The 25074-nt window shown below is 37.6% G+C and overlaps 9 protein-coding genes and 1 non-coding gene across 10 annotated transcripts; 5 read left to right on the forward strand and 5 right to left on the reverse strand.

Annotated features, from left to right (window-relative positions):
* The first annotated feature begins 1380 nt into the window (after window positions 1-1380).
* On the forward strand, window positions 1381-7724 carry BDF20DRAFT_965750 (SNF2 family N-terminal domain-containing protein). Its single transcript, XM_053084971.1, has 14 exons — window positions 1381-1797; window positions 1864-1995; window positions 2079-2105; window positions 2215-2991; window positions 3086-3092; window positions 3184-3461; window positions 3561-3824; window positions 3889-4513; window positions 4593-4768; window positions 4837-4971; window positions 5043-5328; window positions 5406-6062; window positions 6121-7194; window positions 7272-7724. The coding sequence occupies exons 1-14, from the start codon at window positions 1498-1500 to the stop codon at window positions 7550-7552; spliced, it is 5019 nt and encodes a 1672-aa protein (XP_052930991.1). The 5' UTR covers window positions 1381-1497; the 3' UTR covers window positions 7553-7724.
* On the reverse strand, window positions 7725-9481 carry BDF20DRAFT_900819 (Pescadillo N-terminus-domain-containing protein). Its single transcript, XM_053082758.1, has 2 exons — window positions 9339-9481; window positions 7725-9262 (listed from the first exon to the last, which is right to left on the reverse strand). The coding sequence occupies exons 1-2, from the start codon at window positions 9437-9439 to the stop codon at window positions 7831-7833; spliced, it is 1533 nt and encodes a 510-aa protein (XP_052930992.1). The 5' UTR covers window positions 9440-9481; the 3' UTR covers window positions 7725-7830.
* BDF20DRAFT_900821 (40S ribosomal protein S22-A) lies at window positions 9482-10710 on the forward strand. Its single transcript, XM_053082759.1, has 2 exons — window positions 9482-10033; window positions 10256-10710. Exons 1-2 carry the CDS (start codon window positions 9901-9903, stop codon window positions 10513-10515), a joined length of 393 nt encoding a protein of 130 aa, XP_052930993.1. The 5' UTR covers window positions 9482-9900; the 3' UTR covers window positions 10516-10710.
* A 78-nt stretch (window positions 10711-10788) lies between these two features.
* On the reverse strand, window positions 10789-11059 carry BDF20DRAFT_829509 (uncharacterized protein; the record flags this gene model as incomplete). The annotated part of the gene is made up of 2 exons (XM_053078326.1): window positions 10789-10937; window positions 11002-11059. 2 exons carry the CDS (start codon window positions 11057-11059, stop codon window positions 10789-10791), a joined length of 207 nt encoding a protein of 68 aa, XP_052930994.1.
* Window positions 11060-11707: 648 nt separating this feature from the next.
* On the reverse strand, window positions 11708-14613 carry BDF20DRAFT_829569 (WD40-repeat-containing domain protein; the record flags this gene model as incomplete). Its single annotated transcript, XM_053078330.1, has 9 exons — window positions 11708-12027; window positions 12101-12213; window positions 12286-12413; window positions 12465-12567; window positions 12652-12800; window positions 12903-13002; window positions 13108-13529; window positions 13689-14109; window positions 14300-14613. Coding segments are annotated over 9 exons (2070 nt in total), but the record flags the coding sequence as incomplete, so codon positions are not given.
* A 2629-nt stretch (window positions 14614-17242) lies between these two features.
* On the forward strand, window positions 17243-17922 carry BDF20DRAFT_900833 (uncharacterized protein). The gene has a single exon (XM_053082760.1). The coding sequence runs from the start codon at window positions 17260-17262 to the stop codon at window positions 17839-17841; it is 582 nt and encodes a 193-aa protein (XP_052930996.1). The 5' UTR covers window positions 17243-17259; the 3' UTR covers window positions 17842-17922.
* BDF20DRAFT_900835 (uncharacterized protein) lies at window positions 17851-18451 on the forward strand. Its single transcript, XM_053082761.1, has one exon. The coding sequence runs from the start codon at window positions 18182-18184 to the stop codon at window positions 18362-18364; it is 183 nt and encodes a 60-aa protein (XP_052930997.1). The 5' UTR covers window positions 17851-18181; the 3' UTR covers window positions 18365-18451.
* Window positions 18452-18482: 31 nt separating this feature from the next.
* On the reverse strand, window positions 18483-19818 carry BDF20DRAFT_928252 (uncharacterized protein; the record flags this gene model as incomplete). Its single annotated transcript, XM_053084722.1, has 4 exons — window positions 18483-18980; window positions 19068-19181; window positions 19336-19402; window positions 19734-19818. 4 exons carry the CDS (start codon window positions 19816-19818, stop codon window positions 18812-18814), a joined length of 435 nt encoding a protein of 144 aa, XP_052930998.1. The 3' UTR covers window positions 18483-18811.
* Window positions 19819-20687: 869 nt separating this feature from the next.
* Window positions 20688-20758, forward strand: BDF20DRAFT_t160. The gene has a single exon. It is a non-coding gene; the product is annotated as a tRNA-Gly (tRNA).
* A 1844-nt stretch (window positions 20759-22602) lies between these two features.
* On the reverse strand, window positions 22603-24509 carry BDF20DRAFT_829674 (isocitrate lyase; the record flags this gene model as incomplete). The annotated part of the gene is made up of 4 exons (XM_053078342.1): window positions 22603-22814; window positions 22890-23008; window positions 23087-23780; window positions 23924-24509. 4 exons carry the CDS (start codon window positions 24507-24509, stop codon window positions 22603-22605), a joined length of 1611 nt encoding a protein of 536 aa, XP_052930999.1.
* Between the last annotated feature and the right edge of the window lie 565 nt (window positions 24510-25074).

Consider the following 25074-nt stretch of genomic DNA (forward strand, 5'->3'; position numbering starts at 1 on the left):
AATGTCTATGTCTGACGACTTATCAGGTAGCCTAAGGAAGAAGCTAACGAGACCAAACTGGGCAAGAACTTCACTTCATCTATTCAAATCATAGAGGAAAAGGATATTTAATGCAAGTTTCAAATATCTGCTTCATATTGCGGACTCCAGAGACTGACAGCTGAGCTACTCTATTCAATGAAGACGTAGGTTTTCTACACTATAAAAGAATAGAGGTCTCCCTTCTGCAGTCTACGCACCTATTCAGAATGGGTGAGCTGGTGGTTTGAGTTGAGTTAACAGTTAAATTAAAGGATGGTTAGAGCCTATCGTTTTGTAATCATGCTTTATGTCAAGAGCAGTGAACAATACTTATAACCTGTTATACCTTGGTGGTAAATCTATACATCCTGCATGTTCATATATTAGGTCTACCGTATATTCAATATCATATAAGAATGTATTGTAGTCAAATAAGTAAACTATATATCCTAAATGTCAACCTGATAAACCTTAGAAAATAGCTAATTGCGTGGAAAATTCATCACTTATTCTATATCAGTTCCCTGTTTCTCTCTTTTTTTATCTCGGTTCGACGATCTAGTGTAGGAGACCATCAGATCTTATATGATTCTTTCAACTAGATATTCAGAGTACTCATTATACTAGATTTTATCTAATTTCTTTTCATTTTAGAGTTTGCAATATTGCAAATTCATTTCTGGATAAAAGTAAGCTATAACTTTTAGTTTCTTATGTCAGATACCCTTAAATTTGAACTCTACAGATCCACAAGCATGTACAGCATACAGTGCAATACACAATTAATCGCCTATCATATGAAAATTAGTGATTTCGCACTCGTAAAATACTTTCAGGATAAACACAGTATCTCCATTTATGACATTATAACTCAAGACCAAAGGACCAAAAGGTCAGTTGCATACAAATTGTGTATGTGACACATCCTAAGTTTGCACTATTGTAGTCCGTACAATAGTAAACTGTACCGAACTTATACAATACAAATATTAGCATCAGGTAGCTATCGCAAATCTGTTTATATGCATTTAATTGATATGTAATTTTTCCTCGGAAACCGTATCCCAAAGAACGAGATTTTTAAATCAGATTCACTCAATTATAAAAGCATTTAGTAACCACTTCAGATTTCCAAAGAATGTTTCTGGCATGTTAATGCACAAAAATATCATTTATACAGCAGCGGCTGCATAAGACAAAGTCGTTCGGTGTACAATTTTACTGAATTCTAGCAGACGCTGTTGTTGAGCGATTATCGTGCTGATTAGCGTCACAAAGTGACGTGCAATAAATTAACAGAAGGATTGGGTAATGGACTTTGGAAAATATTAAAATGACCTAAAGCAGTTCGCGCTTGGTCTCCTAAGAACCATCGATTTTTTTCTTGCTTCTTTTTTCATCTGAACCTCATTTGTTCTTCCTGTCTTAAAAGTATTGGCACCTTTTACCAAAGAATAACAAGCCAGACGTTATAGAATGGCATTCGATCAATCTAATCAGTCACCTCAACAACGACAGTCTGGGCCGCCTCCTCCAACAACTACAAACACAGAGAACGGCCAACCAGAGCTATCCTTACCACCTATTAATACGAGTAGTTGGGACTATAATGGTTATAACACAAACCCAAGACCTCTAGAGAGCAGTACCTTTTCCTCTACTTATACGGCACCAGCTCAACCTTTGTCGCAATCCTCGGTTCAGCAAGACTATGCACCTCGCGAGATTTACAATTCAAACTATACACCAAGCTCACCTCGTCACCATTGGGAACAGGTATATTATCTTTCTCGAGGTCAATGCGTTTAACGATTGAAAATTTATAAGTGAGCTTTTCTATAGTCTTCACAAGTATATGCAGCAAGTTCAAGAGATTATCCCTTAGCTTATACAGCATCTCAACCTCCTGCACAGAGACATATACAATCAAATGCTCCATATGATCCAGTTCGGAGCAATTATACGATTAATACCGTATGTATAAATAACCAGGTCTATGAAAAGTCAATACCGAGCATTTAATTAAATTCATACCGTTTACATCGTTTTTCGCACAGGCATCTGAAGCATTATCACCCCCACAGGTAAGAGATAGAATAAATGAAATAGTGATAAGCGAACAAGTAGTTTTTGTTAGTAAATATTCAAAGCCGCTAACTTACATTCTTCCTCAATTTTTACTCCCTCTCAAAGCGGTCTCAGTCCGTTATATCACCTGTAATGTCTATTTCCCAATTACTTTCATCGAACAATAACGACGAAGAAATGAAAGCTAATTATTCACCATCAGAAAGCCCTCAAAAAGCAAAACTACCTTATGGATTGTCTGAATCTGTGGAAAAGCCTTCACCTCCAGCTGTATATTCTCAACCTGCAGCTGTTATCAGAACTGAAACAACAGTGCTACCTACCTCTGTTCCTAATGCCAACGCAAAAGTTGAACCTTCTTCAGCTATTTCACCACCAGCATCATTTAATCCTCACGCATCTCCTACTATTAACGAGCCTGTACGCACTATAATAACAGAACAAACGCAGGCAAAGCCCTCACAACCCCTTAGATCACCGATTCTTATGCAATATCAGCAACAAACACCAGCAGCAACAGCAGTGGCACCACTAGTAGCTCCAGAACTACAACAACAACATAATATGCATAATCCAACGGAACGTCGCAGTAACGGTATTCAGAATCTACTCAATAGCGAGCCTGACGAACAATACCAAATGGCTGACTCAGACACTGACACAGAAGATATTCCCTTAATCAAGTCGCCAAGATTTGAAGGATTATTGCAACATCAAAATGCGTCAAAACAGTCGATAACTAAGCGCTCAAATGAGCATAGTAATTCAGAGGAAGCAGTAATGGGAGCAGAAAAAAGCGACAACGACGAGATGGAACTTATTGATGATGACGAGGAAGATGGCGATGATGAAGATGAAGAGACACCTTTCAATATTACAGAGGTAAACACAAAAAAACAAGCATCAATTTGCTTTAAACCCTAAGACTGACTATAAATCGTCTTTTTTTTTTTTTTCTTTTTTTGTGTCATAATAGGACGATGGTAAGTCTGCGCTCGAATTGAAAAGAAAGCAAAACTCTGATTGATTTTTTACTAAAATGCCCGTTGTTACCTTTAACCTCGCTCATCTCAGCAACTAATATGGTTTCTATGCAACATAACAAAGAAAGGGAAGAAAATGAGGACACGGACACCTCATTGGATGAATTCAGTGATATTGAAATGGCTAACAACAAAATGACCAAACCCATCATAAAACACAGCCTTCAGCAGATGCCAGGGCAACTTGAAGATGATAGCGAGGACGATGATGAAGTATTGTTGACGCATCGGGAAGAAATGTTACAATTCATGATGGAAGTTCATAAACGGAAGAGACGCGTAATTGAAGAATACGAAAGAAAGGAAGCTGTAAATAACAATCAAATTTGGCACTTACGAAAGACTTGTACCAACTGATGATCCTTTTTTCATTTTGCATGAATTTCCTCCATTTCCTTGCAATCTTAGATACGCCGAAGTCGAATACGAAACAGGATTGAACATTATTACGAGAAGAGATATGGAAGCCGTATCCCTAGAAGCGAAATATTTAAAAGAAAGATGAAGCAGACTTTACATCGTAGGACTAAACAGCTATTTAGTGATGGAGACACGACTGATACAGAGATACATACTGGCGTAGTTGACGACCCGAGAGACGCTGCTAAGCGCAGATTGGAAGATGAAAGGAAGAATATCTGGTTGACGATCGCCAGGAAAGACATTCCTAGAGTACGTTTGTGTATGTTGAAGTATGTATTCAGAAATAACAGATTCACTTATATTATCCTTCTAGATGACTCGTATCTTGTCTCGCGTCCAAGCTACACGATCAGGAAATTGCAAGAAAATTGCGCAATATTGTCAAAAGGAAATCAGACGTGCTGCTACGAATGGTGGTCGTGCCAACCGTGAAATGCAGAATAAAGCCAAGCGACTTAGTAAAGAAATGTTACTTTTCTGGAAGAAGAACGAGAAGGAAGAAAGAGAATTGCGAAAGAAAGCAGAAAAGGAAGCTTTAGACAAATTGAAGCAGGAGGAAGAAAGACGAGAAGCTCAACGACAAGCTCGCAAATTGAATTTCTTAATCACACAAACAGAATTGTATAGTCATTTTATTGGACGAAAAATCAAACAAGATACGGAAGAGGACGAAGAAACAGCTCAACCTGCTCCGTCTGGCCTATCTACTCCCTTGGAGCCTGTGGCTCCAAGTGATGAACTGGATGAAAATGCTGGCATTACCAACGTTGGTGAAGTTGACTTTGATGAAGAAGACGAAGCGGTACTAAAAGAAAAGGCCAGACTTAGTGCGCAAAACGCGCTTGCCAAACAACGTGAAAGAACAAAAGCATTTGACGAAGGAGCGCTTGAAAGGCGTCGTGCTGCAGGTGATAATGTCGATATGAATCAAATGGATCGTAAGTTTTTCATTTATATGCAAATGTTCAGGTCTCTTAAGGTGTAGATATTAAGCTCATCTGTTTTCTATATGACTAGTTGACGATATGAACTTTCAAGAACCATCTAGTATGGGTTTGGGTCCCGAAGTTACTCAACCAAATATGTTGATGTGTCAACTGAAGAGTTATCAATTGAAAGGCCTCAATTGGCTGGCTAATTTGTACGAACAGGGTATAAATGGTATCCTTGCTGACGAAATGGGTCTAGGAAAAGTAAGTGGCCTGTTAAAATAGGACTTAAGTAAGAAAATTCTTATTTACACTTTTGTCGTCCGTTATAGACTGTTCAGTCTATATCCTTATTAGCGTACCTTGCTGAAGTTCACAATATTTGGGGTCCTTTCTTAGTCATTGCCCCTGCATCTACTCTTCATAACTGGCAACAGGAGTTCACAAAATTTGTTCCTCAATTTCGAGTAAGTAACTGACATATTATTGACGTAATGAATGACCAACTCACTCACTTTAATATTTTCCTTCTATTCAGGCCTTACCATACTGGGGTAATCCAAAAGACAGAAAAGTCTTACGACAATTTTGGAACAGAAAACAACTTTATGGAAAAGATGCTCCTTTTCATATTGTTATTACCAGCTATCAACTGGTTCTAACAGACGTTAGTTACTTCCAGCGTGTTAAATGGCAATATATGATTTTGGACGAGGCACAGGCCATTAAAAGTTCGTCAAGTGCGCGTTGGAAGCAATTGCTTGGTTTCCATTGTCGAAATCGTCTCCTTTTGACAGGTACACCCATTCAAAATAGCATGCAAGGTAATATTCTACATTTAGTGCTTTTGCTATTCACAACACGGAGCTAAATGAATATGCATTATCTATGTATCGTATAGAATTATGGGCTTTACTCCATTTCATCATGCCCACATTATTCGATTCTCACGAAGAATTCAGCGAATGGTTCTCTAAGGATATTGAAAGCCACGCTGAAAACAGAGGGTCACTGAATCAGCATCAACTAAGACGTTTGCATATGATTTTAAAGCCCTTCATGTTACGTCGTATTAAACGTAATGTACAGCATGAGCTGGGAGAAAAGATCGAAGTAGAAGTTTTCTGTGAACTAACAGCTAGACAAAGAGCCTTATATCGTGGGCTCAAAGAGAAGATCTCCATTTCAGAATTGTTAGAAAAGGCAACCTCGCTTAGCGACGTAGAAAACATGGATAGTTTAATGAATTTAGTGATGCAGTTCAGAAAAGTGTGTAATCACCCCGAGTTGTTTGAACGCGGCGATGTAATGTCTCCTATGTCGTTCTGTAACTTTAGCGAAACAGGATCATTGGCCAAAGAACAATCTCTATACTGCCCTTACTCGGCCTCGAGCCTCATCAAATATCATATTCCGAAGAGACTGTATCGAAATGGTGGTATTCTAAATACAGTTGGGCCCGAAAGTAACGCTGGATTCAGGCGGAAGTATTTTGGAAATATGTTGAGCATATGGACACCAAAGCATATATTTGACTCTGCATTTTCCAACAAACAAGGTAGTTTTCTATTTCCAACGTTTCACAGTACACTCGTATACTAACTGATGATAACTAGGTGCTGCATTTTCCTTCCTGAGATTCACCGATCTATCACCTCAGGAAGCTAGTTATTTGTTCTCTGCGTCTTTGCTTCAAAAGTGGCTGGATCATTTAGCGCGCCGTCATCAACAAGCTCGACGTCAACTATACAAGGAGCAGGACAAGAACTTATCATCTCTATTCATCATATCCCAAAATACCAGAGCCATCTCTCCCCTCACCACCAACCCAGAATCCCCACTGTATGCATTAACTCATGTTTTCGATCGCTTCATCCATGATACCCACATTTTTGGTCAATTTTATCTACCAGCTATTAACACTGTTCCCGTTGATATCCTATGCGATGATATTTCCTTTACTCGCGAAAAGCAAGATTTGTTGTTTAATGCAAATACTCGCGCTTGCTTATTCGGTGAACCGCACTATATGAATGAAAGAGAACCTAGAACACGATCCGACTTGATAAATGTGGTGCGGCAAACAGAGCAAGGCATTCTGACTGTTCCTACGTCAGGTTATGGTTATTCATGGATGAGAGTTCCGTCAATGAAGGATCTGATCCTAGATTCGGGAAAACTGGCAACTTTAGATAAATTACTCGAAAAGCTCAAACCTGAAGGTCATCGTTGTCTAATCTATTTCCAGATGACGCGTATGATCGATCTATTCGAAGAATACATCAACTATAAGCAATACAAGTATCTACGTTTGGATGGCTCTTCAAAAATCTCTGATCGCCGTGATATGGTACAGGATTGGCAAACAAGGCCTGAAATTTTTATTTTCTTGCTGAGTACTCGTGCAGGAGGTTTAGGTATCAACTTGACGGCTGCCGATACCGTTATCTTTTACGACAGTGACTGGAATCCTACAGTTGACCAACAAGCCATGGATCGAGCACATCGTCTTGGCCAAACCAAACAAGTAACTGTTTACAGGTTGATCACTAAAGGCACCATTGAAGAAAGAATTCTTCAAAGAGCTAAACAGAAGGATGAAATCCAAAAGGTTGTAATTTCAGGTGGTGAATTCAGACAAGTTGATTTCAAACCAAGAGAAATCGTATCTTTACTATTGGATGATGAAGGTAAGAAACATTTTGAAGTTAGGAGAAATTATACGTATCATCTAACGTAAATTATTAACGTGGACTCTATTTTACAGAACTGGATGATAAACTCCAATTACAACTAAAACGTAAAGCTGAAGAAGAGGAAAAGAAAAAGGCTGCAAGAGGAACAAAGCGTTCAAGAAAGCAAGCGTTAGCCGAAGGAGAGTCCACTGGCTCGACGCCTGTACTTTCCCCCGCCAATGTGGACAGACTCTTCAGTGCTGGTGAGGATATCATACAGCCTGATGATGATACTGCGAATGGCAGTTCGGCGCCTTCTAAAAAAAAGACAAGAATAGGCAGGCCAAGAACAAACTTTTCTTTTACCGGCTAACACTAATCACATAATATATTTCGTACAATACAAAGAGATTCGTTATCATTTAAAAAAATAGTATAATTCTCCTTTCCTTGTTACTCAGTTACTATCCCAACGAAACGTTGCTGTATCAGTAAAAAAAGTACATAAAATAATTCCAAACCCATTAATTTGAATGAAAAGCAAAACGAGCAAATATGAGTTTATTACAATACAATTAAGAGGTTATGATGTGTTAAGTACAGGTAAAATATAATAACTGAATGCTTGCACAGTCTAAAAAAATTAAATATCTATTTCTTGGCCTTCTTTAATGCCTTCTTCTTCTGTTCCAATTTCTCCTTTTCTTGCTTCTTTTGTTCGATACCGTATTGCATCTTCTTATACAATTTACGTTGTTTATTGGTCATCATTACTGTTGCCATTTCCTTCGCTTCTTCTTCCTCAATTTCAGCTGCAGTACGTTTCTTCGTTTTCTTGAGTTCATCCACCTCTTCAGCGTCTTCTGTTGCACTCTCCTCGGCAGCGTCACTTTCTAAGCCAGTTTCGGGAACATAATCGCCTTCCTTGGCTTCAACGAATGGCGATAAATGAGGCGGCAGTACAGCGCCTGGTTCATAAAGACTGGGTTTAAGAATTCTGCGAGCATTGATACAGTCTGCCACCCATTGAGGCTGCACATAAGTACGCGATAGTACACGATTAGGTACTGATGGGCGATCAGTAATTTGATAGTTGATACTCTCGTCAGATTCGGGGAAAGGTGCGTTTAAGCCTACAGAGGAGTCCCAACTGACTTGACCACCGCAAGAGCGGATCATAAACTCTAAGGCATAACGTGGTGTTTCACGCGATAAATAAAATTTCTGGTCTTTGAAAAGATTTTGCAGGTCGGCAGTGGCATTGGATGCTTCCTGAATTTTGGCTAATGTAGTAACATCTTCATCATCTGCTGTTGCTGTGCTATTGTTGTTAGCGGGTTTGAATTCATCTAAAGTTGTTTCTTCCTCTTCCTCCTCTTCCTTCTTCGAGATAGATGGCATAGCATCGTCTAAATGAAAACCACCTGTTTCGTCGATCTTGGGTGGGTAAGCCATATTAATCTCGTTATATAACTTGAAGTTCACAAATCCGACCAAAGTACGGTAGAATTCCAAAAATGTCAACATCACACGGAAATCTACATCAGTAGGAATGTCTTGAGAGAATTGATAAGGCACAACCCAGGTGATGGTTTGGCCTTTGATTTCCGCTTGATAATAGATACCCTTGATAGAAAAGAATACTTTACGTAAACTTTTTGTTTTCATAACATAAGTTTGAAATTCTGCTATCAGCTTTTGACAATCGTTGACTACGTCAGTTTTGATTTTGTTATCAGCAGGTAATTTGGAGAATAAGAAAAGCATAGACAGAGCATCATCAAGATCACGAAGAGCATCAATAAAACTGGGATATCTTTCTTTCACAATATGATCGAGATTGTAGATAGGTTTGTTGTTTTCTTCTAAAGATTTAGCGGCTGAAAACTCTCCTTTGTGAAGAACCTTATTGAGTTTCTTGGCAAAAGCCTTGTATTCACGGAATTTTGCCAACAAAGGTTCATGGAGTAGGTATTTGATATCTTTGACGTAATAAAACGTAGCAGGTGCTGTACTACCCTTGTTAGCTTTCTTTTTATTTTTTGGTTCACGAGGGTAGATACCCTTCAAGATACAAAGACGTCTATTGTTTTAAATGAAACCAAATCAATTGAGCAAATCTGTCAGAAAGAGAGGAATGTTCGCAAAAATGGCAATACCTGAAATCAGCAAGTGAAATCTGAAGTTTATTTAAAGCTTGCTGTCTAGTGATAAAGTTGGAAGCGGCACCCTTGACACCTTTCTTCTGAATTTTGGCCATTTTACTTTTTTAATAATGAGGGCTTTTACGGAAGACAAGTTTTCCATTTCTTGCTCGTCTTTCTTTTATAAATCAAAAACCTGAAATTCGAGTGTGACATTTTTCCTTCACGCAACCGAGGTGGCTTACATTTGAGCGCACACACTCATTTCTTGGATTAGAAAAAATTGAGTGGTTTCCTAAAGTTCGTGTGTGTAAATCCTTCCTTTTTCATATCCATACCAAATCCAAAGGTAACGTATCGTAGTCATCCATCTATCTGATTATCCATATTCAGATAGAAAGAATGATAGTATCAATATACTATTGTTATGATATCATGTAAAACCTCGTGGGAGGTTACTGTACCATGATATTTTAGCAACCACTTTTATGAATCGCAGATGGGGCGACACTCATAGAAGTTTGAATTGCTAAACTCTAATTTGTACCTTTGCCATTTGATAGTCAAGTAATCAAAAATGGTCAGAGTCTCTGTTTTGAATGATTGTCTCAACAACATCAACAATGCGGAAAAACGTGGCAAGAGACAAGTTATGATTCGTCCTGCGTCCAAGGTCATCGTGAAGTTTTTATCTGTAATGCAAAAGAATGGTAAATTTCAACAATTTTTTGAACTTGCTTCCCTCCATCTCTTTCCTTTCCTTTTCCGTAGCATAACTGGTTATATATTGAACTTTGACAATATATGATTTTTAAACCTGCGGTAGATCGCCCTATTCCCTATTTTTCTTATTTTGGACATTAACTTTTTTTGATGTTTACAAGAAGTATTGGGTACATAGTTGTCTAATTCAAATTTTCCTCTTCTCATAGGTTATATTGGAGAATTTGAAATTATTGACGACCACCGTTCTGGGAAGATTGTTATCCAGTTATTGGGTCGTATTAATAAGTGTGGTGTTATCTCTCCTCGTTTTAACATCAAGATCACTGAAATTGAAAAATGGACCGCAAACTTATTACCGGCTCGTCAATTCGGTCGCATCGTTATGACCACCTCCAATGGCATCATGGACCACGATGAGGCTCGTAGAGTTCACATTGGTGGTAAAATCCTCGGTTTCTTCTACTAAATGTGTAGAGTGTTACATAGCGAAGACGCGAACGGCAAACACCGGTTGTTTCAGTTTTTTGCAAATAATAAACAATTTTGTAAATAATGATTTAATGAATATTGTAAGAAAGCTCCATTCCTATATATATGCTGGCTTATACATTGTATATTATCGATACATTTCATAAGTGTAAGAATTGTTATGAAATATAACACTTTTAACAATTTTGTTAATAAATTTATTATATTCTAACATTTTATAACTGATATCTGATATTTTCAAATACGAACATTATATATCTAAAATCTGACATTGGCACGTACAGCTACTAACTGGACAGGTTGAATGCTTTTGAAACCAATCAAACATATGGACTGCATGTCCTCCATGGCGACACGTTTGACACCAAGTAAACCATAAGTCAAAGCCAGCTGGGTCAGCTAAAATATGGAGCAAAAAATCTAAGTAAACATCATAGATAATACTTAATGTAATAAGCCTTACTCTTCTGGGTATCGTTTGCCATAATAGGCTGTCGAAGTTGATCAATTGGAGTGCCCATATGTAATAAACATAATGCACATCGAGGCAAGGGTTTACGGCAACTAGAACATACAGAGCTCTAAGGGTCAACAACAACAATATTAGCACAATAGAAAGAATAAAGTATACGAAGCCCTTTTCTACCTTTTGTTTTCCACCGATACGGCCACCTGGATTACTTGTTTGCACATTCATACGCTTTCCTTCTCGATTTCTGGCATTCTGCGTGGCCAAATTATGTCCTAACGACTGTCCACAAAAGTTACAACGTACATAAACTTGCGGCGGTGCAATTTCACTGCTGTTCATTCGTTTGCCCCTTTGAATATCATATTTAGCTCTTGCATGCCACATTTGCCAGCGATCCATTAAAAGACGGTAACTAGAGTATCGTATTTGTCAACAAAAGCATTAGTATAAAATCACAATAGTACTCAAGCCAATCTAACACACTTTACCTTTCAATCCAATCTTCCACTCTATTATGCTTGAACTTTCTAGGCACCACGTAACTCATGAGTAAACTGGCTGTCTGTACATCGCCCGTCTTATCTACTACTCTTTCTAATAACTCTACACCTTTTGTAGTCAAACCAGTCACTACTATCCCTTCTATGTCACCTTCAGTTATGAGCGTGTCAACTATTCTATCCAAATAACTCATCAACTATAATACAGAGAGAAAACAGGTAGTATCAGTAAGAAGAGCTTTAAACACAAACGCAAAAAGTGAGTGCGTTTTTCTTACTGCATCATCTTTCAACACTCGTAATGCAATCGCCATTCTCTCCCTCAACGGTATTTCACGCTCGTCCAATACTCTGTACCAGTTATTCGATGAGATATAAGCGAAAATAGCTTTCAGATAGGGTCTGTCCTTCATATCATTGCTGAGCGATTCGCAAATATCCCTCCACATGTCATTATTGCTAATATTGCCTCCTTGGTAGCTGGCCAAAACGGCCGACATCAGCTTATATTGTTGCTCTAAATCGTAAAATATGAGTGCTTATTGTCCCTACGAGAGGAAGGTTCCTGATTTTTAGCGGTCCTTAAATACCTCCTTTCTCATCTTCCTCTTTGGCACTATTCAGCGCTTTAATAGCTCTTTCACTATTGTTGTGAAATAGTGCTAAAGCAGCGGCTTTATCATATTCACCATTCTTCTCCAAACTGAATAACGAACGATAACAATTGTTATTATGTAACGACCTATATGTTGATTTTAAAGTTTCTGCCACTTACTCTTCTAGCACTTTTTCAAATCCCTCAGAATCAAATGCAAATCCACAAGCAGATAATGCCAAGTATCTTAGTGTCGGCTTATGTGTATCAACCATTGTTAGTCTAGTGGCTGAGCTCGATACCAAATTCTGTGTATTTGTCGAAGCGGTCATTGAATCTGTCATTGTCATATCCTTGACTTTCAAGGTGACAGAAGTAGTATGCCTTGTCACCTTTGGAGAGACTGAACGCGAGGTGATAGCTGCTGGCGACGATGGCCTGTTGTTACTGTTAGTATTAGAGCTGACACCAATGCGACTGTTATTATTAACTCCTCCAGCCCCAACAATGCTACTATTATTACTTGTAGAGGAGCTCATCATTGACTCCATGCATATTCCATAAACGCCCTCGAAACTATAGTCTACGCCGCCTATTTTTGATAATTTACCAGAAATCTGATCTGCAATCTTTACCCAGTTCCACACTTCACGTAATTTGCGATCATCATGGATTATCTTTAAATTTTTCACGCTCTATTTTTTTTTTTTTTTTTGTTAGAAAAAGAAGAGGGCTTAGTACACATCAAAAAGAGAGAAAATAAAGAAGCAAGCCCAGTCGAAGCACAACAACGTTACATCCATAGAATAACCCTCCATTAACCGCCTTCGCATAATAACTGAGACATCTTTCTCCAACTGTTCTGCTAAAGCTTGATCTTCATTATTCAAAATAAGTCTCTGTATCAGCGGCTCATCTTTGTTGCTTAATTCAAGGCTTTTGTGCGAAAATATATTTTAGACGAGCTGACATAAGGTTACTTTTGGAGGGAAGTAAACTTACGATGTGAAGTTTTTATGCATATCCTCTTCGTCTCTTCTGGGCTGTGAATCCCTTGATACATCTCGAGTGCTCACATCTGTCGACGACACCGGCAGATAACTCAATAATCCCTTCCTTCCCGTCATTATCATACCACCAGTAGGCTGCCAAGCAACCTGGCATGCTTCTTGTACTTTGATCGATTCAAATTTTCCATCTGAATGTACTGCTAGAATAGTATGGGCATTCGGAAGTTGTCTACAGTAAGACCGCGGTTTATGGTTACTGCTGAATGCTTGGTCTGCGATAATAGCAGAAGGTGGGATAAATGTGAAAGAAGCGAATCCCTTAGTACTATAACGTGTTTTACGGCTTTTCCATAAAACGGGTATACTGAGATAATCTGCATTTGTCTCATTGACTAAACTAGGCAATACGCTTTGCTGTTGTGAACCTGATTTGTTGTCAGATATCCTTGCATTTGAATTTGAAGACCCCAGTAAAGAGTATGCTTTACTACTACTACTACTACTACCATCAAGGTTGTTAAGATTGGGTCCTTTCTGTTGTTGCTGCAGTACTACTGATGAATTGACCGCTACATGTAACGAACACGTTTCCTGGATATCCCACAAATCTATGTGGGAAGCATCTTTTGTGAGAGATGCTAAAAAGCCAGGCTGTGAAGGAGAGAAAAGGATGCGCGATAAATTGCCTTTCGTTTCCGGTGTCAATGTTAGAATAGAATTGCTGGTTTTTCGAATATCCCACAATTTAATGACTCCATCTTCTGTGTGTGATGCTACTCGGTAAGAGTTGAAAGGATCCACAACAATATTAAAAACGGCTTTTGTAACAAATTGTAAGGGGCTGGAGGCAGGGTCGGCACGAATATCATATACTCTCAGATATTTATTACCCATACCGGCTATCAATAAAGGAGCATTAGCATGTATTGACCAAGAACACGAAGAAATAGCCTCAGATGAACCGTATTGTCGTAAAGGCCCTTGCTCTTTTGATCTATGAAAATGCAAAGCATTGGTTCGAATAAAGGAGGATAAATAAAGAATTACATATATACAAGGTAATCACCTCGCTATTCAACACATACCCCGAACTTCCTGAAGAGATAGGCAGTGTATCATTGAATTTTGGCCTATCTGTTTAATATTTAGTTACGTAAACAGCCTAGCAAATTTGGAAGGATTACTTTCCATTTGTATTTACTTCATTACCCTCGTAAGAATCTACAGTCGTTCTTCCGGCATCCAATCTCCATTGATTCGTGATTGCTGCCTTTAATTCTTGTTGATTCACTGTCTTTGCTGTATTGAAGGCTGTTGGTGTTTGAGCTCCTGTCGGCGTATTGCAATAACTATCCAATGATCTTGTCACATCCCACACTAACAAACAAGGATCATTACGCACCTTATCTAAACCAGCGGCTAATAGATGAGGGTGGGTTTTTGAAAATGATACTACATTGCTGGAGCGAGATAGTTTTACGCCTAATGATGGGTATTGCTTCTGCTGTGTTGATGCTGTTTGCCGATGCTGTTGTTGATGCTGCTGCCGAACTGGACCGGTAATACTATTACCGCTTTCGTTTTCTGTATTACTGCCACTATAAACTATAGTATTGCTTCCTCTTTGAGTAGGTATACTGTAACCATCCGAAATTTGATAATTCGTCAAAGAATGCTCATACAATCGAACGAGCAAAGTTCTTCCTGTCGATAAGCCTACTGCGACCAAGTCGGGACAGTTGGGATCTGGTGACCAGTCGGCACACTATAAGAATGAACAGAGTATATGGGAAGATAGGTATCAGTCTTATGGTTTTGAGGGGCAAACTAATTAGAAGCATATTAAATTGCAACCATCATCAAGTTAATATCAGGTATAGTTGAAATGTAGCGTGCTGTGCCATTAGCCTAACAGTTGCAAAAAAAAAGCATAAACATCACTAAGTTGGCGATGATCTTTCAAAACCTGCTTTCTAATCACTTTGCAATTTTACTTCGAGTGTCCATTCGTATAGTCTCAATTCTGAACCTCCAACAAGGAATTGATTATGGCCTTCATGAGGAGACCAAATAATAGACCTCTGCACTACTACCATATTGCTTGTCAAACAGTTCGAAGGTTATTGATGACAGTTCAAAATAAAGCTGCACAAAACCATTGCTACAGCCTTTAAGACTGAATTGAGTCGCCGATAAATGTCTGTATCTTTCATGCAAAGAAGTTGCTCAAAAATGAACTTCTGTGAAAGGGCTTATTGCTTATGCCTATTCCTTGACCCTACGGAAAGGCTTTCTATTGAAGATTCATATAACAGTATAGCTATTTTAGCTCTAAATGAGATGAAACTATCGTCTGTATATTGACTTCGTACATGATTGTTTAACATTGAACGTTTGCTCCGTTTATCAAAGTAAGAGCAGTTACAGGAATGGAAGGCTACATTATGGACAACGTTCGTAGGAGCCATAAATCACCAGAATTGTTACGTCGCACTTCTGTAGTAGCTATTATTTTATTCCAATATACTACTATTATCCTCAACTTCTTAGGTACGATTCTTTCCACATTATACGAAAAATGCACAATTTACATCAGAGTGCAGCATATTCAGCAAGGAGTACAAGCGGACTAGGCAATATCCAGAATATCCAAAAATTAAAAAAACCTGCTATTAGACGAGAGTTAATCTAAATTACCTTTCATATCAAATGTGAAATCACAATATAAGCGTTAGTGCTAAACTCGACATAGCTTTGCTTATGCAAGTTCGGATTTTTGTGGCTCGGTATAGTAAAGAATCTAATGAAATACTGACTGATGAAAAGATAGTCTATTGTGTCTCTTGTAATGAAATTTTTCAGTAACGTTTTTCATCATTTTATCTTCCTTTTTTGTACTATTAATAGAGTAAGAGTAGCAGTTTGGAACAAATTGTAGTATTAGCGTGAACACATAGTCTCAATAACGGGCCGTGCTTGTAGCAATGCGGTGTAGTACTGTGTAGGTGAGCAATAACGCTGCATATCTTTTAACGACACCTAGTAGAGAAAAAGTCTACGATACTACGGGACAATTCGATAAGTAAGGGTGACTATTGCGTACTTTCGATTAGATAGGGTAACTACTATTGTGATACCAAGAGGGCAATACGAATGATAGACAATTTTTTTAACGAGTTTCCCCTGTAAACAATGGATTTATCAAATAGTCTTTTAGAAGATATAAATAGAAGAAAGAAGGGAGTGTGGTGAGAAATAAGCTTCACATGTTCTATTGTTTTTTGTACTTATAAAAGGAAAATAAAGCGCCATCCATGTCACTTGGCAACGGGACGTATATAATTCCCATAAACTCTGTTTTTATGAATTGCATTTTTGTTGGTTTATTTACGAATTATGGACAAAGATAAAGAGAACATTGATACATCTCGAGTTGAGGGCTTGGCTAAGAATACTTTTTTGTTCAAGTTGAATGCTCAGCAAACGAACAATTGAGCGATTTAAAGAAAAGACTTGTAAAAGCACAAAAAACAAACCAAAGCACTTCAACTGAACAAAAAGATATTATAATTGAAAACAATAATGTCTTCGTTTCAGACAATGATGAATCTGTAGGATCGATTATAAAGACGATGGCTATTAAACTGCGACAGGACTACCACCAGTTGGATGTAAACAAGAAAGCTATTGTATCCCTTGGTCTAAATTCAATAGTTGATTTAAGTTTTCGATATGCCCATGCTCAAACATCTTTATTTAGACCAATGGGTTCAGCTACAAAAGAAGTACAAGCCAAAGAAATATAACACTGGCATTTATAGCGATATTAGAGCTATGTTGAAACCTATTCTTGCTTCGTACAGACGAAACAAAAGCTTTGATCAAAACTGGAAGGCCATCTATGTGGTATTTCCATACCTCCTATAATATATAAAGATGAATTAGACACACTTTCAAGCATTTGACTCGTTATTATGATCATAGAATCATAATAACACTTGCACACGTCATCGTGTACTCTAAAGACATACGCATACATAATGCTGCATTCCTACTGGTTGAGAACGAGTATTTAGCTCCTTTTTTTTTTTACCTCTTTCCTTTCCTTCTTTCTTTTGTTGTCAATACAAACATTCAGTTCGCTATGAACGCTTCCCTCTCTGATTTTTGGTGTATAATAAAAGGTAAGAAGACTTATTTTAACTTACAGTTTATATCAAATTATAAGTCGCGTTCACTAAGCATAAAACAACCACAAATATCACACTATACCAAGGCTAAAGAGCTGGCGGCCCAGCATGATCCAGAGTTGAATGTAGATGAAGCTGAAGTGTCTTTCTGCAACAATTTTATTCTGCAAATTCTAAAAGTCATAAAGCATCAACCAAGCCTTTTCAATGATACTATTAATAATTCTGAATGGGATTATATTGTGAAGTTTTGGGGAGTCGTCATCGAACGCTTATTCCATTTCACTGATCTGCGTTTAAAATGGGGCGACACGTACCTGACATTGGCCGACACAATTAAAAACATGCCTCTCAAGGTTGATCTTCGAATTCTGCATGATGGCATTCGACAAAGGTATAATGTTAAAAACGAAGTGGGTGTCGCAGAAGTGTCAGATGAAGACCCAGGAGACGCGAAATTCACTAGTGATAGATGTAAACTTTTGATTGAAAGCAAAAGCATCAATCAACGCAAGCTGATGACTTGCGCTTACTAGGAATTCCTCGTTGAAGAGCAATAATTGCAATGCTCTATCCCAAGCACGATGAAGTTTCAAAAGTTTACCCAGACCTTCCGGCCAAGGTTATAAACTCGCTGACTTCATGTGGACAGATACCTGTTGGATGGTTGCTTTATCGACAGTGTTGATTCTCTGCAAATCTATGGTCTAGAGATTTTTTTTGTGAACTTGACACTGCAAGAGAACGGTCTTTATGTTGGAACCCAGTTTTATCAATCAGCAGTTAATAGCTTGCTAGATTCATTCGACAAGTACTTGGAACTTGCATTTACTTTGTTATGCTTTCGTGATAATTGCGTAGTAATCAATAACAAGTATGAACATCGCATTATATCACTCCGTACACAAAAAAAAATCTGCCAAACGTCCTGCTTCCCAAATGGTACATGACGACCTTTCTACCAAACAAACTTGGATTCGTGGTTCTTGGAATCCCCCTCGCACTGCAAAAACATCACCACCTGCTGAACCTAGCAACCTTTTCTTCAAGGGTTCATAAACTTTCTTATATTATTTCATTGTTTATCTAATTTGTCCAGTAAATTATGACAAGTCTGAATAAAAGATTACTTGGATTCATGTGGCGTATATTATCGATTTCGCTTAGGTCAAAATACTTCGTATTTAAAATGATCTTAAGAATACAATATACCAAGTATAGTTACTAGCGTTCAATTATATAACTAATCATAATAATGTTCATTGGAACCTTCATATATATGATTATAAGATTGATAGCTCTATTTTGCAATTCTTGAAACTATCAATAAATTGTCTGATCCAGCTGTTTAGGTTCCCTTAACTTATTTGCTGTGGCCTCTGTTGCGTAAACAGACATAGTGTATCCAGGTAATAAGCGGCTTCGACGATAAATAAGTTTCATCTTTACCCACCATTCATCGATTAGATTGACCATTGGAGAGTAAATGGAAGATAAGTACAGTTCTCAACGGTGAATATATAACTTGAGTTCTTTAGAAGGGTGAATCAAGGCGTTATTCATAACCAGATTGAGTCTCTCTATTTCACTTCTATCTAAGGCATCCATGAATGCAGAAACAGGAGCATAAAAATGTTTACTGTTAGTTCCACCTTTTCCATTTTCCTCAAATTTACTACTATTACCCATTATACTGTTAGTTCTTTTTGATTCCACCATCTCTCTTGTTTGTTTATTTTCTATAATGGTTGGGTAGTCTCACAGACAAACCAATAACTCTTCGTAGACAAACTGCACCATGAAAAGACAAAGATTCACCTTCTTCAGTGAGGAGACCACGTTGGCATTTTTATCCACTGTGGACTGGGCCAAGGTTCTAATAGTATGTGGATTAATGCATATTTAATTAATAAAAACGGATGGACAGTTTCTCGATCCATTCTTTGGCAAAATGCTTCTTTTCAACCCGATTTTAAATAGTTTATTGCCTGGTAGAAAATGCATAGGAGGACCCATGATCTTCGCCATACAACAAGAGAGTTCGAACCGTTTTATCCATAACAAGATCCTTAACGCCGACTTCGTAAACTCTTATGCCTATGACAACCCATATTATCACTTATGCTTTACAAATTCCCATCCTACTGTGTGCCACTTTTAGGGACTAACAACCAATGTTTTTTCGATTGCCCTTAATGCCAAGCTTTATGAGAAACAATATTGTGGTATTTGATGACTTGAGGGTAAAATATCACTTAGTTAGAAACAGTAAAAAGCTTAACGAGATCAAACTAGTAAGTCTTTATTTTGAATCAAGTTTAAGTTCAAAGAGAAGAGAAAATATCTACTGCAAAATGTTAAATATCTTTCTTCAAATTGCGGAACTTAGAAATTGACAGCTGAGTTATTCAACTCAAAGAAGACGTACGTTTTCCGAACCGTAAAAGAATAGAATCCTCCCTTGAGGAGATTACGCATCTACTTGGAGCGGGTGGACTTGTAAACGTATCCATGGCTTGATCTAGTGATCATGCAACTAACCTATTTTCCCGTGCTAACCATTATGTAGCACTACTTGCAGGGAAAATAGTATTAATTAGGAAAATAGTATTCGTGCGTGGTGTTTGAGTTGAGTGAACAGTTATTGTAAAGGATGATCATAGCCTATTATCTTGTAATCATTCTTTATACCGAAGGCAAAGAATAGTATTTATAACCTATTATACCTTGGTGTTGAATCAATATATCCTGCATGTCCATATATTAACTCTACTATATATCCTATGTCATATAGTAACGTATTACAGTAAAATAAGTAAACTATATATCCTAAATGACAACCTGTTCAGCCTTATACGAGGTAGCTAATCTCGTATAAGAATCATCACTTATTCTATATTCGTTTCCTACTCTACTTTATATTATTTCAGCAGTAATGAGGTCTGAGGATCTTGTATAATTTGTATACGAGTTCTCCACATCTCATATGATGCTGTCAACTAAACACAACACTTAATTCACGGTACTCATATATTAGAGTTTATGTAGTTTTTAATTATTTCTGGTTTGCAATATTGTATAATTCATCTTTATCCTTCATAAAGTGAATTATATCTTTAATGTTTGTATATCATCTACTCTCAAATATGACAGATAGATCAAATACGTTGTTTAAAATTTTGATCAAGTATAAACTTTACAAAGTTGGAGAAAATAAAAAGGAACGGAAATTTTAAGAAGGATAATCTCCGACGAGGAAAGAGAGCTACTTGCTGACGTAACGTGAGAGCTACCAAATCACTCAGAGACCAAAAATGGAAATAGTTAAACACCGATTAGTCGAGCCGATCTCACAGAAATGCTACTTTTCAATATTAATCATGCGTGGTTGGTTAAGTGGTATAATCTTCGCCTGCCACGCGAAGGGCCGGGGTTCGATTCCCCGACCACGCATTTTTTTTCTCTGTTAGAGTCATCTAGCGGGGTTTTTTTTTAGCTTCGTGACGTGCCTCAAAATTGATGATACTAATTAGTAACCTTATGCAACAATATAATAGTATAAAAGATAAGGAATATGGAATAAAGATGAAGGTTAAGCTTTTTCTCTCTCTCTTAAGAAAAAAAACAGGATCCTAGTAATAAAAAAAAGGAAAATAAGAGCTTAATTAAAGAAGCTATCCTCGTAAGCACGACATTAGTTTCAGCATCAATGTTGTACTTATTGAGATGCCTCTGATATGTAGACGATTTTGTTCTTTACTTTGCGATATTGATTTTCTTTTTTATACAACTACATTGATGCATAATATAATTGATTTTTATGCCAATATTTTGTGGCATACGACCAGTGTTGTCAGAAGGTATCATTAAATCTTTAAAAGAAGATAATTCAATGAATAATTAATACAGCTTGTGATTTAAGTAGGGTAATAAGACTTATTTGAGAAGAGAGAATGCCTGTTAGTAGGTAATCGCTGAAAAAATACAGGTGAGAGTAGGAGACATCGAATCGTAGGATAACGACGCGTATAGGCAGAAATGAGGGATCACGATAATAGATTCTCAGTCTAGTAATAAGAATAATTAAGGCAAAGTAGTCATCTGGATTAGGGAAACTCATACAGTTGATTCAAGCGTGCATTTATACTTGACTTACTAAACTTTTCTTGCAGCCCATGAGACTGTATGACCGCGTTACAAAGCCCGAAATGATGAAGGGTGCTACTAGCAAGACAACAAAAAGTTTTGACAACAAAATGAACACCCTAGGTTACTGACAAGTTCAGGAGAACATTTCTTAGAATGGGTTATATAGTTCACTATTGTTATTGCTTTCTTTGTTGGCCAAAATGAGAACAATATATATAGGACCGGCGGATTACTAGCCAGAGATTGCAATTGCAAAACCTGAGGAGCGCAAAAAGCTTTTACAATAGTTACTATTTCAATGGAAAACTGCATCAGTCAGCTAAATAGCAAGGTAAACTTAATAGAGCACACAATTGTGTATAAATGCATAACGATAGACAATGAAATCATTATAGCAGCCATATAAAATCATACGTTTACAAAATGTCGGCTCGTAACTGCCGTAACGAATGGAGAAAAATGATTGCGATATACTGAAGGAATAGGACGGTGTATGCAAATATACAAAAAAGAAGTATTGTAAAATTGCAATTATAAACTTACGTTAGTGGTAGATAGAGCGATTGAGCATGTAAGATAATTTAAAATATAGTTTCGTTTCAATTAATATATGAATTGATCATATTTTTTTGTTATGCTGTTAGAAGAGTTTTGCAATACTTTTACGAGGATCTAAAACAGTTAGCGTCGTTATGATCGCAATATTGGAACACTACTACTAGCTACATTTGAATTTCGTATATATAATTGAATTATCTTGTGATTGAACTTTTGAGCAAGTTCATGATGGAAAGGTTTGGGATCGCTAAACTATGCAGTTTTGTTTGATGGGCGGACGATTGATGGTCTGAGGGTTCTATTCTTTTTGTTTGATATAGTTGCGCTCTTGGTACAAAAAGATTAAAAGGCAATAGTTGTTAAACCTTTGTGGACCTAATTTCTCAGCAAGTAGGCATAATATTTAATGAAGCTTCCGAATTGTTCGCATCATTAGACTTTATACAGAGGCAATATAACGTATATCCAAATGACAATCCGTTTGATTAGCTTTTATTCTTTAGAGAATAGGAGAATTGTTACATTGTATCTTATGATTAATGATAAAGGTACTGATTCAAACAAAAATATGATACGGATTATTGACAAGATTAATTTCTGAATTGATCTTCTGTAACGCCTTCGCCCATAGCAGCAGTTGCTGATATACCACCTGTCACAACCTTCATTAATTCATCAACATAGTTGGCACCTGACCATTTTTGATGCTGTAAAACATCTACACCGTGTTCTCTCTCTTTACGTTGCACGTTGGAAACATAACCATACATTCCACTCTCTTTAAAGCTTTTAGCAAAAGTAGCTATAATTGTCGAAGTGTAGATAAAAGTATTAATGAATTAGCCACTAAAACAATAAATTAATTAAATGTAATTACCAGTTGCTAGAGCGTTTGCATGTAAACCACCTAATGTAATAAATTGCCAAACAAATCCAAGTTTTCCTAGTTTCTCTATATATGTGCCCATATCTTGATCGTTTAAACCTGCAGCATCCCTATTGATTAGCGCTTAGTATGTTAATGTTCCGTACTTTCATCCGTTACGGACAAGTAATGAAAAAAAAAAAGCCTACCAATTGAATGAAGGTGATAAGTTATAACACAGCAAAGAATTGGGGGATTTGCTCAATACACCTTTAGCAAACTGTTCAGCTTGTGACAAAATAGGCTTCTTTGTTTCCATCCAAAGCATGTCAGCATATTCAGAGAATGCAATCGAACGTGCAATAGCGGCTTCAGTACCTCCATCATAGCGATACATGCCTTCACGTACACGACAAGCGTCCCAGTCCCAATGAATAATAACATCATATCGATCTTTAGCAATAGCACGAGCTTCTGCATTTGACTTGAACCGAATTTCACTCAAATATTTTTCAGCCAAATGTCCTCTACCTAGAGCCACCAATTCTTCGGCAACAGCAGTTCCGTAGCGCTTTAAACCAGCTTTCGCAACCCAACCATCTTCGATAGCCTGAAGTTTACTTCCTTGAACTCCTTGACGTTCGGCTTCTTGCAGTAAAGTAGCTAAAGGTCTTAAACTGGGGTTGGTAGCCCCAACAATAAATTCATGATCGCGGGGATCAATGTTACTTGAAATTAGAGTAGCAGCTTCAGCGTCAGTACGAGCAACTACAATGTTTTCCACTCCCATTATATCATATTGAGCACGGATAGCGACGAGCCGATTTATATGTTCAGCAATAGGTACCAAAACTTTACCAGCCATATGCCCACACTTTTTAGTAGCAGGAGATTGGTCTTCGACTATATTTTGATTATCAAATTGATATAAGCACAAATGTGTCAGAGCTCTTTCACATGGAATGATCAGAAAAGCGATTATAATATTCTGGATCAAACCCTCCTTCTTTTTTACATTCTTAGCGTATCAACAGATTAAATCTTACCATGAATACCGGCTGCACCACGTTCAACGAACATCTTGGTCAACTTCATAACAGCTGTTATACCACCATGGCCAGTATCGCCATCGGCAATAATAGGCCGTAGATAATCAATCTTGGGAGTGCGGGCTCTTTCGTCGGGTGACATTGCAAGGCGGGCCTCACGTTGTTTTCTATCGTGAAACAATTGTGCAAAGAAGAGATGCTCGACCTTATTGGGAACTGTATCCATAGGATAGTCAGCAAGATCGGGTCCTGGTTCATTAGAAGTAGAAGCAGTAGAAGAACATTGCCAGCCTGAAACATAGACAGTGTCGAGATGAGGAGCCATTTGAGTGACTTGGACAGGATCAAGAGCACCAAAAGTATGAGAGGTTCCACCAGTAGCTTTGTTGTGCTGAAGGATCTGCCATAATTTCTTTCCTTGTTCGTTTGATCTGTATTGAGTAGGGAAAGTGCCACGCTTTGAGACAATAGATTCAGCAGTGTAAGGGCGTTTGACAAGTTTGAAACGAGGAGAAGCCCACCATTGTTTTACTCTTTCAACTTCTTGTTGAAATTCAAGTTGTTCCTGATCGACGTAGGTCATAACGATGTTGATATTGATTGTTTTGGAGTTGAAAATATGGAAAAGGTTTGAAACAGGGATAAAATGATTGTATTTATATTCAAATCACCAAAAAATCAAAGGGGGCTCACAACAGCAAATAAACGATTCCTAAGGCGCTTCTAAAGAGAGAGAAAAAAAAAAAAAAAAACCATACATGGGATCTTCTCTACAGAAACGGTCAGCAACTATTGCAAAACAACAGCGTATTTTTAACTGCAAATTCAAAATAAATACAGGAAATCTAACAGTACATGCATACAACCTTACATGTTCGGCTCTTTCTGCAACAATAATGCTACAAAGAATAGCAGCATGCTCGAAAATCTTTGCAAAGTGAGTGAGAGCCCCTTTCTGATCACCATCGTTTTCAGAAGCATAGTGAGCACTAGTGGTGTTCTGCGGTGCGTCAGAATCAAAGTGGCAAGTTATATTTTGAGAGAAGTTCGGGAACATATCGTTTGAGATTAAAATGCAAATCCCGTATCTTGGCATATTATGCATCGAGAATGCAACCTCGTAAGAAAACTGCAATATAGTCGAGCTT

The sequence above is a fragment of the Mycotypha africana genome (assembly GCF_025528875.1).
Source record: "Mycotypha africana strain NRRL 2978 chromosome Unknown BDF20scaffold_16, whole genome shotgun sequence".
NCBI classification, from domain to species: Eukaryota; Fungi; Mucoromycota; class Mucoromycetes; order Mucorales; family Mycotyphaceae; genus Mycotypha; species Mycotypha africana.